At 40.3% G+C, this 17,697-nt stretch overlaps 1 protein-coding gene across 3 annotated transcripts in view; it reads left to right on the top strand.

The window, feature by feature from the left end:
* unc93a (unc-93 homolog A) overlaps positions 1-17,697 on the top strand; it is an 89,475-nt gene that overhangs the window by 40,229 nt on the left and 31,549 nt on the right. For all 3 annotated transcript variants that reach the window (XM_072581183.1, XM_072581184.1, XM_072581185.1), the window contains one exon: positions 2,067-2,201. In XM_072581183.1, coding sequence (XP_072437284.1) covers positions 2,067-2,201 — 135 coding nt within the window. The remainder of the gene's footprint in view (positions 1-2,066; positions 2,202-17,697) is intronic.

Raw genomic sequence — 17,697 nt, 5'->3', positions numbered from 1 at the left:
ACTTAGCCCCCTCTATAAGTTGTTGCTTATCTGTTTAGCACACAAATAGTCCTGTTTTGTAGCTCCCCCTGGATGACACCTCCTTTTTTATTAGGCATGCTTTGTACTACCCTAGCAAAATGGAGTGATTGAATCAGGGCCAACTCTCCACTGCTTTTAGTCATACCTGGCACACCAGAAGCTGGTTGTGGTTGTTGGAGGTTAGTTACTTCAGTTCCAGAGTATCTCTGCAGAGTTCCCAAGGGCAGTGTCCTAGGCCCAACCATCTTCAGCTGCTTCATGAATGTCCTTTCCTCCATCATCCTGTCCTTCTCTCTTTCATTGCTCAGACTTTTGAGTATAGGAATTGGGATGCTATATCTAGATTGTACAGGTTGTTAGTAAGGTCTCCTCTGAAATACTATGCCCATTCCTCATTGCCCTGTTATAGGAAGGATATTATTAAGCTGGTGTGGGTTCAGAAGAGATTTACCAGGATGTGACTTGGAATAAACGGTTTGAGTCATGGGAAAAGGTTGGATAGGTTGGGACATTTTTTACTGTAGTGCAGGAGTTAAGGGTTGACCTTATAGAGGTTTACAAACTCATGAGGGGTGTAAGTAAGGTGAATGGCAGGTTTCTTTTTCCTAGGATGGGGGATTTCAAGACTAGGGGGGCATATTTTTAAGGTGAGTAGAGAGAAAGAGATTTAAAAAAGACAAGAGGGGCAGCTTTTTTTACATGGACAGTGGTTTGCATATGGAATGAACATCCAGAGAATGTGATGGATGCAGGTACAGTTACAATGTTTAAAAGACATTTAGGTGAGTACATAATTAAGAAATGTTTGGAGAGATATGGGCCAAGCACAGGCAAGTGTGACTAGTTTAGTTTGGGATTATGGTCGGCATAGACTGGTTGGACTGAGGGGTCTGTTTCCATGCTGTATGATTCGATAAGGTTTGAAGGAAGGATATTCACTGACTATTGTACAATGTTTAGTATCAATCATGATTCCTTAGATAATGAAGCAGTCCTTGTTCAAATGCAACAAGATCTGGACAATATCCAGACTTGGATTGACAAGTGACAAGTAACATTCCTGCTACAAAAATACCAGACAATGACCATGTCTAATAAGAGATAATCTAACTGCTGCCCCTTGATATTCAGTGGCATTACCATCACTGAATCCTCCATTATCAACATTCTGGGGATACTATTGACCAGAAAATCAACTGCACTTGCCATATAATTAGAATTAACTTGAGTGCAGGTTAGAAGCTTGGACTACTGTCGCAATTAACTCCTGACTCCCCAATGCCTGTCCACCACTGGCCACAGTGATAGAATACTCCAACATTCTAGAAGTTTGATGCCATCCAGGATAAAGCAGCCTGCTTGATTGGCTTCATGTCCTCGCTATCCACCACCAATGCTCAGTAGCAACAGTACGTGTTACCTACAAGATACACTGCAGAAATTCACCAAAGATCCTTAGACAGCACCTTCCAAACTCATGACCACTTCCATCTAGAAGGACAAGGGGAACGGATAAAAAGTGAAGTTCATCTCCAAACCATTCGCCTTCCTGACTTGCAAATACATTGTTGTTCCATCATTATCACTGGGTCAAATTCTGGATTTCCCTCCCAAAAGGTATTTTGGATCAACTTTTAGCTCATGGACTGCAGCAGTTCAAGAGGCAACGCACCATCACCTTCTCAAGGACAACTAGGGACAGGCATTAAATGCTGTCCTGTCACCAATGCCACATACTCTGTGGAAATAAAACAAGTAGGTTTAATTATATTCAGGTGGTAACGGTATATTACAAATAATTATGAATGCAATCTCAGCACACAAAAAGTAATATTTACATCACAATCTATTTCACTTATATGTATGAATTGCAAATTGTGAATACATTTGTAGCTTATGTGGATTGCATGATGAGCATGGGCAAAAATACTGATAATCATTTATAAATATGTAAATTAATGAAATTATGATAAAGAAAGTTGGAATCCTACTGAAAAATAAATTTGTACCCTATGATCTAGTAACACACATTCTTTGGCTTTCAGCTAACATCACTGATGAGATTTTAGCCTACTGTGGACCTAACAATTGCCCACAATATGATGAAAAAGTCTCTCAGAATGTTACCTCTGTCCACCATTCTATAGCTGTGATCCACACTCTCTCAGCTATTTATACTGGTAAGTAACAATTTCTTGCAGCATACCAAATAACGTAACCTCAAAAGCAGAAATGCTGGGAATAATTCAGCAAGTTCAGCATTATTTGGAGAGAAAAAAACAGTAAATATTTTGATTCTAATTTAACCATTCTTCATGCAAGGTAATGAATTAAAATGCCAAGCAATAGGAAAATTAGGATCATGATTCTGGTGCTCTGTCAAGCAGTTATCCAGTTTGTTTTGGTCTCTGCAATATGAAGGTGACCATATTGTGAGAGGTGAATGCACTGAACTAAATTGAAAGATGTATAAGTAAGTCGCTGTTTCATTTAAAAGAAATGTTTATGGGCCTTGTAGAGAAGAGGTAAAAGGTCAGGTATGATGCCTCAGCATGGCAAAGGAAAGCAGCAAAGAAAAGCATGATTACAGGGATAAGGTGGATCTGAGTGTGATGCTCTTCAGAGGGTCACTGTGAACTTGGTGGACTGAATGGCCTGCTTCCACACTGTCGGGATTCAATTGATTCTGTGGAAGGCAATGAAGTATTGAGCATGGGCGAGGATATTTTGGAAGGAATGGGGTCTTCAGAATGCTTAAAGGGGAAGGAAAGGGAATATGTGTTTGCCTTAAGGTTCTGCTAATTTCCATTCATACTGTGTGGATTCTTCAGTTACACTTATTTTTGCCCCAATATTTACTGTAAGGGAGAATTAATAGTAATGTGAAATTGATTTCCTTTGCTGCGGGCTGAGACACTGCTCAATACTGGCTGAAATGATATGGTAGAATAAAAGAATAAAGCAGTGATGAATTGCTTCCAGAGGCATGCACACTACTTTGTTTATATTACCACAATGCCTTTGAAAGTGGAGCTGCTTTTGTAGATATCACTGTAGTGTGAACAGGAAACAAAATTTTGTCTGCTGATAATATAACAAAGTTACAAGTTTGTTTGCATCTCTTTGGTGAAGACTACAATGAATAGTCAGCACAGTGGGGCGGCACGGTGGCACAGTGGTTAGCACTGCTGCCTCACAGCGCCAGAGACCTGGGTTTGTGGAGTTTGCACGTTCTCCCCGTGTCTGCATGGGTTTCCTCCGGGTGCTCCGGTTTCCTCCCACAGTCCAAAGATGTGCAGGTCAGGTGAATTGGCCATGCTAAATTGCCCGTAGTATTAGGTAAGGGGTAGATGTAGATGTAGGGGTAGGTGGGTTTCGCTTCGGCGGGGCGGTGTGGACTTGTTGGGCCGAAGGGCCTGTTTCCACACTGTAAGTAATCTAATCTAATCTAATCTAATCTAAACAGTGGCTTGGGCCAGCACGGTGGCTCAGCAGTTAGCACTGCTGCCTCACAGTGCCAGGGACACGGGTTCAATTCCCGTCTCTGGCAACTGTCTGTGTGGAGTTTGCACATTCTCCCCATGTCTGCGTGGGTTTCCTCTGGGTGCTCTGGTTTCCTCCCACAGTCCAAAGGTGTGCAGGTTAGGTGAATTGGCCATGCTAAATTGCCCATAGTGTTAGGTGGATTAGTCAGGGGTAAATATAGGGGGGTGGGTTTCTCTTCGGAGGGTTGATGTGGACTTGTTGGGCCTAAGGGCCTGTTTCTACAATGTAGGGAATCTAATCTTTAAAAAATATCTATTGTAATGCCACTTCATTTAATATTCATTTTTATTTCATTGATGTAGGAGTTAGAAGAAATAAAAATAAATTGTTGTTATAATCTTTTAGATTTAATGCATTGATCCATAAAAGATTTTTTTTGTACTTGGTTGAAATGGAATTAACAAGGTGAAACTGCATTACTCAAATTCTACACTTATGAAATATATTGGTTCTATCACCTAATGTAATGAATAAGACGTGCGTGAACATAACGGAACAATATTGCATCTTTGCCATAGTAGTAAAGGCTGAAAAAGAGGCATCTAGTTCTCACAAATAAAATAAGCTTCCTGTTTGTATATGCAGAGTGCCTAAAGGCTGCCTTAGCTTTCTTTTCTCAACTAGACTGCTTTGAAATCTGGTGCCAAGTTGACTGTGGGTAGTGAAGCGTGGCCTGAGCAGAGCCTTGAAGGGAAAGCTGGAGACCATCACCAAAACGTTAAGTTTTTGTGTAAAATATGGCAACATGAATGTTAAGCTAGAAAGTGCAGGAGCATTTCTGCCATCTTCACTACAATATCAAAGAAGGTTGCAGGTTTCTACACAGGCTGCTTTTCAATAATTTTCCCCAGATAAATCACTTCTCTCTGATTGCTTACCCCCACCATAAATCATGCTCTCCCTGTTACCTGTTCTTCCAAGAACTGGGCTTATGGAAGAACCCTGTTGTCCTTCCAAATAATATTCCACGAATCTCCATGGCATACAGGCTGTTATGCTGAAATCATGCTGGGGAGATGCCTGAAGCTTGCCACAATCATGTCATTAATATTACCTTGGGCTTATCTGTCCTAGCGCAGGGATTATGCTCCATACCAATCTCAAGGTACCAATGATTTAACTATAATGGTCCAAAAGTGTATGCCCAACATCATACTGTGTTAATCTGCAAAGGTACTGTCCTAAACCCATTTCTTCCAGTGACAAGTTTCACTGTACCAATTGTTTCTGGCACACTGGTGTGCAGCAGCAAGATGAGAAGCAGCACCACTTCACGGAGATTCCTGATGTCCTGCAAGAATTGAGATTCGGCACCATGCATGCGTGGAAGATGTGAAATTTACTTTTGCAGCTTGCTTTCAGACTAAACATGCTTGATGATTGAGGATCATATCTCGAGGATGAGAAGAAACTGTGCATACACAGTAAAGAGGCATGCATTTGATGAAAGATGGTTGAATTGGCCTGCCTGCCTGGACCAATCTTTATATTACTATGGATTTTAAGGTAAATATTTTGAGAATTAATTTTAGTTAAGCCAGTAAAGTTCTCAGAATAGATTCTAAGAAGAAATTGATAAGTTTCTTCTCAAAAGAGATGATACCTTTGCTAATTCAATGAAATATCTGAACCCAAAGCATAAAAGAGTAAGAACTGTTTGGAGACAATGCAATGAGAGCTATCTAGCCTTTGGATTTTCATGAACAGGAGATACCACTTGCACTTTAGCTGAATGTCTCATCTGTATAGAGAAGTTAGCAAACAGTTGACTTGTGAAAATATATCTGCTGCCAGTGGAAGGTGGTATGTTTTTTCTGGTGGATTTGAAACATTAATGCTTTTGATCCTTTTTCATCATGCTGGATGTACTATGTTGCAAACCTCTCTAATAACCGTAGCAAATGCAAGTAAATGTGATGTTTATAAGCAATCGATTCAGCTGAAAAAGTTTGTGTGTACTGTGCAATTGTTTACGTTACTGAATTGTGTATTGATACTGAAAAACCTGTGAACTTATGTGCTATACCGTGAGCAGAGGATGATTTATGCTACATGAAATAACTCCACAGAGGCTTGGTATCCTGACACCAAGTTACCCTTTATTTACACATGGAAAGTCCTTGTCTCTGGTACAAGGAGTGTACAGGATGTCTGACACCTGTCAGCCTGGCCTCCCTGGTTGGACCAGATTAACAGTCACAATCAGGGAACTCATGTTCTATGAGGTCCACCTGGCTGGCCTCATTACAATCACTACACTACAGATCTGAGCAACATCATCAAAAGCATCAACCATAGACTTTTCTGACAACTCAGTGATTCACTTCCTTGGAGCAGCAAGTTTTAACTTTCAGCTTCTGCACAACTTCTCAGCTAAGCTCAGAAATCCCACCTCTCATATGCTTTGGGCCCCAGGAGTAGAAATACAATAATTGTCAATGACTAGTCAATAACAAATACCTATAAACCTATAAAGTACGATGAGATTTAACTATGAAGTTTTCATTGTGACTTTTAATATATCTCCATAGAATCCCTCCAGTGTGGAAACAGGCCCTTCAGCCCAACAAATTCACTGCTACCCTCCAAAGAGTAACTCACACTGACCCATCTCCCTACCCTATTATCCTATATTTACTCCTGACTAATACATCTAATCTACACATCCGTGAACACTATGGACAATTTAGCATATCCAGTTCATCTAACCTGTACATTTTTGGATTATGGGAGGGAACTGGAGCATCCGGAGGAAACCCACACAAACATGGGGAGAATGTGCAAACTCCACACAGACAGTTGCCCAAGGCTGGAATCAAACCCAGGTCCCTGGCACTATGAGGCAGCAGTGTTAACCACTGAGCCATCGTGCCACCCATGAATCTCATGATCTCAGTATTTTCAATAAATCAAAATTCGTCAGAGATATGTTTCTATGGGATGAAAGTAGACTGCAATCCAAACGTATTGACTATTATTTTCCGAACAGCATCAGTAGTGTTTAGTCAGTTAATACAATGTATATCTTCAAGTGCAGTATCTAAAAGGATCTGTTTAATTATTTACAAAAATCAGTGGAAAAGGTAGTGGACAAAATTCTAAATGTTATTTATGTTTGATGTATTTGCTTTTATGAAAAGAGATGCTTTGTATCCATGTGTATTTCAGGGGCAGAAACAGATCAATCATATATATGATAAATTGTGCTACTGACACTCCTTTTTTGTGTTTTTAAATTCAAATTGTACACTTTCAATTATTCTTCCAATAGTAAAATCACAATATATCCCTGTATAATATATTTTATATATGTTTAAAACCATTGAATTGCTTATCATTCAGAGTGCTGAATTGGTGCATGCTCAAGTAAGAAAGGAGAGAGAAATAAAGACATTAGAGAAAATGTCTATCTATATTAGAAGTCAGTTTTAAATGGTTAAGAATTTGTGGAAATGGTAGCAGAATGGGAACATGCAAATAATACATTTTTCTAGTATAATTTGTTTACAGTTTTATGGATCTATTTGTAGTATTTGATAAATCTAGGAAATATATAATAATATTGGAAGTGGAAATTTGCATTTAAGTGACATTTAGCAGTGCAGATTAATTTGGTGTTAGTATACTAGGGGACAACGTTTCTAAAAGTCTCAAAGATGGTCTTAGCAGCTTGGCTGCTTATCATCAAGATTGACAGTGCAGATGACTGAAAAGAGAAGCAGCTGTGTACATGTTATAGACCATGTGTCTCTCAAGGTTATTAACAGTTGAATACATCAGAACTTGCACCAGTCATGCCATCTTGGCAGATGAGGTCATTCAGACTATGCTGTTGTTCCTATGATTTTACCCAAACTGTGAATGAAACCAATTTCAGTAAATATCGTCTAGCGTCCTGCTAGAAGTTTTCAGAATGTAACTAGTAGAATAGATAAGGAGGAACTTGTGGATATGGTGCTTTTGGATTTTAAGAAGGCTTTTGATCAGGTCTCACACAGTAGATTACGTAGCAAGAGTACAGTCATATGGAATGGGGGTAAATATTTTGGTATGGATAGCAAGTTGGTTTATTTTTTTAAAACATAGTGGGAATAAAGGGGTCATTTTCAGGTGGACAGGCTGTGGTGAGCAGTGGAGCAATTATCAGTGCTTGCGCTCCAGCTATTCATAATCCATATGAATGATTGGACCAAATGTAATGTTTTCTGATGGTACAGAACTAGGTGGGAATATGAATTGTGAGGAGGATAGGTAAAGGCTTCAAGAGGGTTTAGGCAGATTGGGCAAGGACGTGTTAGGTAGAATACAGTGTGTGAAAGTGCAAAATTAGCATCTATGGTATGAAAAACAGAAATCCAGTGTATTTCTTAAATAGTGAGAAATTGAGTGGTATTGATGCTCAAAGATACCTAGCTGTCATTGTTCATAAGTTACTGAAAGCTAACATGCAGGTGCAAAAAGCAATTAGGAAAGCAGATAGTTAATTAGCCATTATTGCAAGGGTTTTTGAGGAAAGACATTATATATACTGTTTATATAGATACATTACATGCAATTGTATAGAGCCTTGTGAAACTGTAACTGATGTATACAGTTTTAGTTTCCTTAATTAAGGAAAGATATACTTGCCATACACGGACTGTAATGAGGATTCACCAAACTAATCCTTGGGATGGCAGGATTGTTGTATGAGAAGAAACTAAGGAAATTAGTCATACATTCTCAAGAGTTTAGAAGAAGAAGAAGTGATCTCATTGAAGCATGCAAAAGTCCTATAGGGCTCAGGAGGGTAGATTCAACAAGAATTGGGGTTCTAGAATCATTGGATACAATCTCAGTACAAGAGATAGGGCATTTGGGACTAGGATGAGGATGAATTGTTACATTAGAGGATGATGAATCTGTAGCATTGCCCTCCAGAAGGTTGTGGAGACTTAGTCCAAGTATGTGTAAGACAGAAATGTATAGATTTGTAACCCATAAAGGTAGAAAAGGATATGTGCATAATGTAGGAAAGTGCCTGGAGGTAGAATATCAGGTATGATCTAATTGAATGGCAGAGCAGGCTCAAGCGACTGACAGTATTGTATATTACTTACTCATTCCCTAATTATAAGCTGTCCACCAATCATCGAAGATGAGAGAGCAGCCCTTCAGTCTTCTGGGACTGTGGTGACTTTACCTTTGCTGGACATAATGGTTTTCTTCTTTCAGAAGCGATACACCCATGAGCTAGATAAAGGTAACCTCAGCTCTATCTGCAGATGTAAGTGGTCACAGAAGTCAACCATGCAACTTGGGCCTCTTGGCATCCTTCCATATTTGCTCCTTTTCTTCCCCACACTTCATGAATTGTGGTGTGAAGCTGAGAAAAGTCATAACAATGAACAGAAAAGGATCATGTGAACTCAGTATCAGCAAGATTGCTTTTTTTCAAACGAGTGCAGGTGTAGTCTTCTGGCCCTAACCTGCTACAAGAAATTGGGTCACTGACGTAGAGAAGGTGGAAAGGCAGGGTGTTTATTGAGTGTCCTAAGCTGGACCTGCCTGAATTCCTCTGCTCCCTCCTGGTATCTCCTTGAGATGAAGGGTCACCAGCAGTGAGACAGAGACCCCTTTTTTGCACTACTGATGCTGTGTACCTATGAATATAGTGATAGCATATGTTTGAGCAAATATTCAGCAGCTGGCTGTCCAAGGTTACTGCCACCACCGGTTCCATGAAGCAGCCAAGTGGTCCCATGCAGGAGTTATGACAGTTGATAGAATTTGGATGCAATCTTTTATATTTCTCTCTCTCTTACTGAGCACCTTGGGTATCACTACTTGATGTTTCTTTACCTATAACAGCATGTTCACCTTGTCACTGATGGCTGAGTATATGCCCATCATCCTCATGGTCTCAGCAGGTTTTTCCAGCAGTCATCCAAATATCAGAGACTTTGGGCATTGCCCCCTCTGACATCAGTGGACTGTTGGCTGTAATGTGCCCACCAGAATGTGATTCTGAGTTGATACTGGGTAGTGAATCTGTCAAGCTGAATGTCTGTGCTGGTGGTGTATACAGATGAAAACCATGTCAGTGCCTTCTCTGCGGTTTTGGAGACATCAGACTCTGAGGTGGTGGTGGTGCTGTTGCTGCTAGGGGGAGATTATAGCATCTCGTGCTTTGTCCTCTTCTGGTGGCCACTAGTATTTGTAGTGAAGAAGAAAAGGAATAGTTGATGAAGGTGCATAGTCTCTTACGTAGACCAATGTATGACACTGCCTGCAAATTGGACATGAGCAGACTGCAATGTTCCTCATGGTTTCCTGCAACATGTTCTTGTCTATCTGTCAATGCAGGAACTGTCTTGATCTTTTACCTCCAGTTGTTCACTGCACAAAAAGTGAGAAGGTCTAAACCTCCAAAATTCTTTCACTGTTCTAGACCGTCTCCCTCAAATTTTCGTTTCATTCACTCATGAGACGTGGGTGTCACTGATTGATTGGCTAGCAATTATTGCATATCACTGGTTATCCTTGAAAATGTGGAGATAAGCTGTCTTCTTAAATTGCTGCAGTCCCTGTGCTGTAGGTAGACCAACAATACCATGAGGGAGGGAGATCCAGGATTTTGACCTTGGACAGTGACATATTTCCAAGTTAGGATGGTGAGTGACTTGGAGGTTAACTTGCATCTGCTGCCCTTGTCCTTCCAGATAAAAGTGTTTGTAGGGTTGGAATTGGCTGACTAAGGACCTTTGGAAAATTTCTGCAGTGCATCTTGTAGCTAGGTACACAGGGTTGTGACTGAGCATCAGTGGTGGAGGGAGTAGACATTTGTGGATATGGTGTCAATCAAGTGTCTTTGTCCTGATTGGTGTCAACCTTCTTGAGTGTTACTGGAGCTGTACTCAACCAGGTAAGTGCAGAGCATTCCATAACTCTCCTGACTTATCCATATGGATGATGGACAGGCGTGGGAGTGAAGAGGGAATTGCTGACAGCAGTATACCTCTGACCTGCTCTTGTAACCATTGTATTTGTCTGCAAGTCCAGTTGAGTTTTTAGGATGTTGATCATCGAGGATTTAGTGACACCATTGAATGTTATGGGGTATTGGTTCAACTATTGGAGATAGTTGTTACTGGGTTTTTGTGTGTGAACGTTACTTGCCACTTGACAGTCCAAGCCTGGATATTGTTCAAGTCTTATTGCATATGCGCATATGCACAGTAAAATTAGCTCTTCCCCAATTTAAAACTTATATCTTTATACTTTTCCACAACTATCCTACATCTAACTGAGTTACAATCACTATGCAAAACACTACTGCCTTCTATTTGCCCGGGCTTATTTTGAATGTTAGGTCAAGAACTACGGTCCCTGGTTGGGCTTTCTACTTTCTGGCTAAAAATGTTTGCCTGGATGCATTTTAAGAATTTTGCTCTCTCCCTACCTTGCACAATAAAACCAATCCTATTAATATTTGGGTAGCTAAACGTCTCTACTACTGCATTTCAATCTTAGTATTATTTCTAGAATTATAGAATCCATAATGTACCAAAAGAAGCCATTCAGCCTTTCCTTTACATCTATCACATATGATCACACGTTTGATTTTCTATTTCTTCCTGACTGCTTGGTGGTCTATAATACACACCCACCAATGTATTTACCCCTTTTGAGATTCTACTCCTATCCATATGGCCTCATATTATGATTAAGATATCCTTCTTCACTGCTATATTGAGACCCTGATCAACGTTGCAAGCTTTTCCTCCATATTATCGCTCTATTTATCTCACCAGAATAGTCTGCAACCAAAATTCTTGAGCTGTCAATCCTGCCCATCTTTCAGTCATGCCACCTGATAATTATATCTTTCTCCCATGTGCCAGCATGTGCCCTCAACTCATTTGCCTTATCCTCAGACTCCTTGTATTAAAATCTATTCCATTAAGCCCTGCTAAGCTCACTTTTTTCTTATTTAGCCTATGTTTTCTCTACCTTCCAGACTCATTTAATAGTGTTTTAATTTATAATTCCTTCTTTATTCTTTGATCTACTGGCAGGATTCTAACTCCCTACCAATCTGTTTTCACCACATCACAACACCACATCACAAACCTTCCTATGATTTGTTGATACTATTCCTGTTCATACGTAACCCATTCAACTTGTTTAGGTCCCACCTATCCCAGAAATGGTCCCATGGTCTCAAGAATCTCCAGCCATGCATTTATCTGCTCTATTCTTCTGTTTCTATACTCACTACAGTGAGGCATCAGATGTAATACTGAGAATACTATTCTTGAAGGCCAGATTTTCAGTTTCCTCAATCACTTGCTAAAGTCTGCTTACACAACCTCGTGTTTTTTTTTCTTCCTGTCAATGATTCTAACATGGGCCATGACTCCTAGCTGTTCACTCTCCCCCTTCCTAATGGTCTGCAGGTGCTTCATGCCATCCTTGACATTGGCACCAATATATCATCCTGGAATCACATCCAAGGCTGTAAAGGTTTCTGCCTTTTCCTTCATTAACAAATCCCCCTATCATTATTCATGTTCCACACTTCTGTCTGAGATTTTCGATTGAGTGCAGAATGTGTAGATCATGGGCTTGAGTGTCACAGATTTTTCTTAATTAAATAGAATATAAATGCTTGCTTTCATTTTACCCTTACTCTTATTTCAATATAGACAAGAAAAATCTTATTCTTCTTTATGTCAGGCACAACCAGATCACTTCAACTCTATCCAGCAAAAAAATTAGTTTTGAACTTCAAACATATTAATTATCTATGTACAGTTTTTAAGCTTTATTTATGGTATTAAATCAATATCCAGTCACAAGAGACAAGAAAGTAACAACTACCAATTTACCTATTTGCTCTTTTGTGATGTCGCACTTCTGTTTTGTTAAAGCAGCTCCATTGCTGGTCTATCTGTTGCTGAGACCATTCTCCTTTAGTTGCTCCTTTAACCCCAGCTACCACTGCTCCCAAATCCCATACAAGTCTGCTGCCAGTCTATCTGCCCCTGGAGACTTTTCCACTCTCACTATTCCTTTGAACATCATTGCTGCTGCTTCTAATTCTTCTGCTTCTGGGGCCTCTATGTTCTCTCTGTTCCTTTTAACCACATTGGCTCTGCTCCCAATTCCCACACATGTCGGCTGCTGGAAATTTTGCTTCCGTCTCACCTCTCACATTCCTCTTGATGATGTTTACTGCTTTTCTTGGGGTTCTCATCTCCCCACTCCTCTCGCTACTAGTCCAGTAACATTATCGCTATCCCACTGCCTCCCAGAAGTTACTTTTACTATTTCAAAGCCTAAGTGAAATAACTTCATAGAATCCGATATCCCATAACTAAGTCACCATGTATTTACACATGAAGAGTCCTTGACTATAGTACTGCTTCATTCCAGAGTCAGGTTTCAAAGGATCAATATCTCTGACATGCACCCCTCTTACCTGTCAGCCAGGGCTCCCTGACTGGACCAGAGTAACAGCCCCAATCAGGGAATTTATTCTATGAGGTCCAACTGGCTGACCTCATTAAAATCACAAGGTCCCTCCCCTTCTGAGTTTGCGCACATAGGCTGGTCCTTTATTTTGGAAAGACTGCTAGGATGTTTTAGCACCAAGTCAGGTTCCTCCGACTTGGCATCTGCACAGGTGGTGTGTAACACATGGGAGCTCACCACTTGCGTCAGGTAGAATTTCAATCTTCTTCCATCAGCAAAGGCATTGAGGTGGCTACTTCAGTCATGTCAATCCTGATTCAGAGGACTCAAGAACCTTTGAAGGAAATGGTGAATCCATAGGTTCCAGCAAAATTTTGGAATGTTCCGAGGGGGAGGGCACTCTGTGCCTGCATCATCTGTGAATTTGCGGCTTTCATGTGGTTCACACATTCAGGACTGTTGCACAGACTCAAACTTTATATGTCATTGATCCTGACCTCATGTCAACCATGCCACTTACCCATGTGGGGCAATTTTTGTGATTTCGTACACCAAACGTTATCCCTTGTATCAAACTGTCTCTCTTATTTAGTGGAGTCTTGTGTCCGGCATCGGAGTTAGTCATATTATATCAACTTCCACACCTGGTGTGCGAAGGTCTGGTGCATAGTCTTCTACCCATTAGCAGCTCTGCCGGTGCTATCCCTGTAGTTGCATAAGGGGTGGTCCTATAATCAAATAAGAACCATGACAACTTGGTGCCTAGCAAGTCTCTCGGCTGTTCTTTCAATCCAATCTTTAAAGATTGGGCTGCTCTTTCTGTCAGGCCATTGGATGATAGGTTATATGGAGCTATCCTTATATGTCAAATCCTATTTGACTTCATGAAATAATCAAATTTCCTGCTGGAGATCTCTGGCCCATTATCTGTGTCCAGCGTTTCCATTATTATATGTGTTGCAAAAGATGCATATAATTTTTCTATTGTCGTTTCAGGGTTTGATGAATGAGTGCCTATGCACGCCCAGCTGTTTTGAGTGGGTAAAAAGTGTGGTGCTGGAAAAACACAGCAGGTCAGGCAGCATCCTAGGAGCAGGACAATCAATGAGATTCTGTGATACTGACTAGTATACAGGAATAATGATTTAATTGTGCAAAAACACCTGCAAGTTGAAGCCCAACTGAACTTCAAACAGGTGCTACAACTGGCTTTACAATTGGAAAATGTGGCAGGTGGAGCATACCAGTTGCAGGGTATTCCGGTGGAAGTGGTCACCCTCGCCAGTCCAGTTGAGCTTGTGGAACACTGCTTGAGTGCAGCCTTATTGAGGACATATTCAGAGTGACTCTAAGTTGGCGCACAACAAAACCTCAAAACAAAGCAACCTTCGGTCAAATGGTTAAAATTTTCTTCAGGATTCTGGCTAGCAAGCCATTGTAGTTGTTGCTAGTATGCAGATACAAGAAGCCAAATGTGGTCCTAATAGAGGTAAGTTGAGTAAGATAGCTCATACTGTGGAAAGTCTGCCTATATCTGACTTGGAACAGTTAAATTGCTAAACAACACCAAAATCAGAACTAATCAAGATGAATATCTGGCCATGCGGTTCTAATGGAGATTTCCAGTGGTGCAGTCCTGTCAGTGATTACAGAACGAGTTTTTAATAAAATTTGGACTCCAACTTTGACTTAATTCAAGACTTCAGCAAGGCTGAGAACCTATGCTGGGGAACCTTCACAGATTAAGGGTGCAACTTCAATTCTAGTCTCTTATGGTTCAGTTACCAGCAATTTGTGCCTAAGCTTAACAGGGCAGAATTGGTTGAGAGAGATTTACCTCGTTTGGCTCAATATTTTGAATTAGAAAATGGCTGCCTGAGTGAAGTCCTGATTAAATATCCAGAACTCATTCAGGAATATCTAGATACAATCGTAAGAGCCAAGGCCACCTTGCATGTTGACCAGGAAGCAATTCCACAATTCAGGGATGCATGCACAATATCATTTGCCTTATGAACAAAAGTAAAGGCAGAAGTCAAAAAGCCCGATGGATCATTTCACCTTTGTGTAGATTTTAAACAAAAAGTAAACCATATTTTGCAGCTGGATAAATATCCAGTCCCTTGGATAGAGAATTTATACACAAAGCTGGCAAGGGATGCTGTCCTTCACGAAGGATGTGAACCATGCTTTCTTGCAATTGTGCTTAGACCAGATTCCCAGAAGTACGCTATAATTCATACACATAAAAGACTTATACCAATAATATGAGACTGTCATTTGGTGTATCGTCAGCCTGTTCAATTTTTCAGTGGATGATAGAGAACATTTTGTAAGGTTTACCTCAGGTTGCCATTTACCTATTTAATGTCTTGTTAACAGGGAAAACCAATAATGAACACTTAGAGAATTTGGATGTCGTCCTAAGGCAGTTTTTAAAGGGTGGAGTTCTTCCCTTAGATGGACATACCAAGACAGAACCACTGGGGGAATTCACACCTATTTGTGGACTTGCCCAAAACTCAAAATCTACCGATTCCTAGACTCAGTGACATTGGAACTCAAAAGTTACCAAAAGACCTGTAGGAAAAAACAGTTCAATCACGAGTGTGAATGACCACCATTCATCCTGTATTTTTGTTGCATGTCAACTCACTCTGTGTGGAGAATAATAGATATTGTGTATGTGATCCCATGACCAATCTCAAACTAGACACTGTACCATCCTAAGTTGTCCAAGACTTTCCATTTTAAAATTCACCAGTGGTCGACTCATAATGACTACAAGAAACTAACCGACCTGTGGAAAATCCTTCTCTTCAAGAGAATCCTGTTATAATCCTGATGGACAGCTCCAGAAACTGTAGCCAACTACATTACTCAAAAGTGAAAACATCTTTCTTTCCCAAAATAAGCCAAATTATGTGAATTATGAACTATTCCTTGGTTTATAATTAAGTAAGTGCACTAGTTTCTTTAACCAGTTTTTCTTTGTCTTAGAAAATGGTAAATGACTGATGTAGCCTTAGATTTTCAGATGAATGTGTGAATAAATAACCCTGTATATTTAACCATGAGAATCTGCTGTTGGTTATTCAAATTGACTCTACAATTTGAGGTTAAACCCTTACCTTTTCAAAGAAAAAGTGTTTACAGATGATAAAGGAAGGGAACTGGAGATTCAATTCTCTCTCATCTTTGTCTGTAACAGAATATATTAATGAATTACTTTTTTCCCCAAAAGCTTTCTTTATCCATACCACTTGTTATTGTAGTGTTCATAGCTTCTATATCTGCATAGTGACTGAAAGGATATCCAAGTGCCAAAGTTTGACATGGGACTTGAGGGACCATTTGGAGTTGCTAGGGGACTTGATGGAGTTGGTGTGGGATGTAGACTGGCATGGAAAGTGTGAGGAGCCATGGGGAATGGAGGGGCATAGCCTGACATGATAGGTCATGAGGGACAACAGAGTTGTTTGAGCAGTGTAATATGACATGGATGGGGTATGGGGTGTGCACAGAAAGTAAGACCTGAGAACTGGAGACATTTCTGTTTTTACTATAACTGAAATAAAGTCACACAGCATTGAGGCAGGCCTTTTAAAAACCCAAATCTACACAGTGGCCCCTCTGCCTCCAAACATTTCCCAAGTTGTGAATTAAGGGGTATTCGACCTTGCTAAATGCTCTACTAATGTTTTGGAGATGCCGGTTTTGGACTGCGGTGTACAATGTTAAAAATCACACAAACACTCCTATCTGTGTGTGTGTGTGTGTGTGTATAGTGCAATGGTGGTCACCTGTAATGTGACATGATGTCACATTACAGGTGACCACCATTGCACTATACACAGATACTCCTACACACATACACTCTCACACACGTACACACAGACGCGCACACAGACACCCACACACACTCTTACAGGCACACACACTCCCCACACTCACACATGCACCCCCTCACAGATTTAAGACACTCTGCACTCACTACACACACACATACACTTTCTCACACTCACAACCCGCAACCCAGACAGACACACACAGACAGACAAAGACCCACATGCACACATATATTTTGTGGGGTGAATTTGTACTTTCAGGGTTACATTGTACTTTGCTCAAAAACTGCAGGCATTCATGTAGAACTCTGAGCTCAAAAACTGCATGAATTTATGTAAAACTCCGTTATCTCACTTTTTAGATTAGAATCAATCTAAACATCAGGTCATAGACAGAGAACACAGGGGGCCAACACCTTCAACATATTGTCTAGCTATCACCATTGTTAACAGCTAACCCGAGAATGCAACTTCTTAAAAAAAAGGTTTTGTGATTTACACATGAAACAAGTGAAACTATCACTGTATTCTAACAGATGAAAGGCTTAACAGACAATTAATTTTTCAATGTATAATTTCAGTTACATCACACTGTAAATTTTTGCTATAAATTCTGTGTTACGATTGAGCCCTCCACTATCACCTAATGAAGGAGTGTCACTCCGAAAGCTAGTGTGCTTCCAATTGAACCCGTTGGACTATAACCTGATGTTGTGTGATTTTTAACATTGCTTTACTTATGACAGAGCTAAGTGATCCCACAATCAACGGATCAGATCTAAGCTCTGCAGTCCTGCCACATCCAGCCGTGAATGGTGGTGGATGG

This window comes from Chiloscyllium punctatum, chromosome 11, assembly GCF_047496795.1.
Source record: "Chiloscyllium punctatum isolate Juve2018m chromosome 11, sChiPun1.3, whole genome shotgun sequence".
Lineage (NCBI taxonomy): Eukaryota > Metazoa > Chordata > Chondrichthyes > Orectolobiformes > Hemiscylliidae > Chiloscyllium > Chiloscyllium punctatum.
This window is presented reverse-complemented; position numbering and strand designations above follow the sequence as displayed.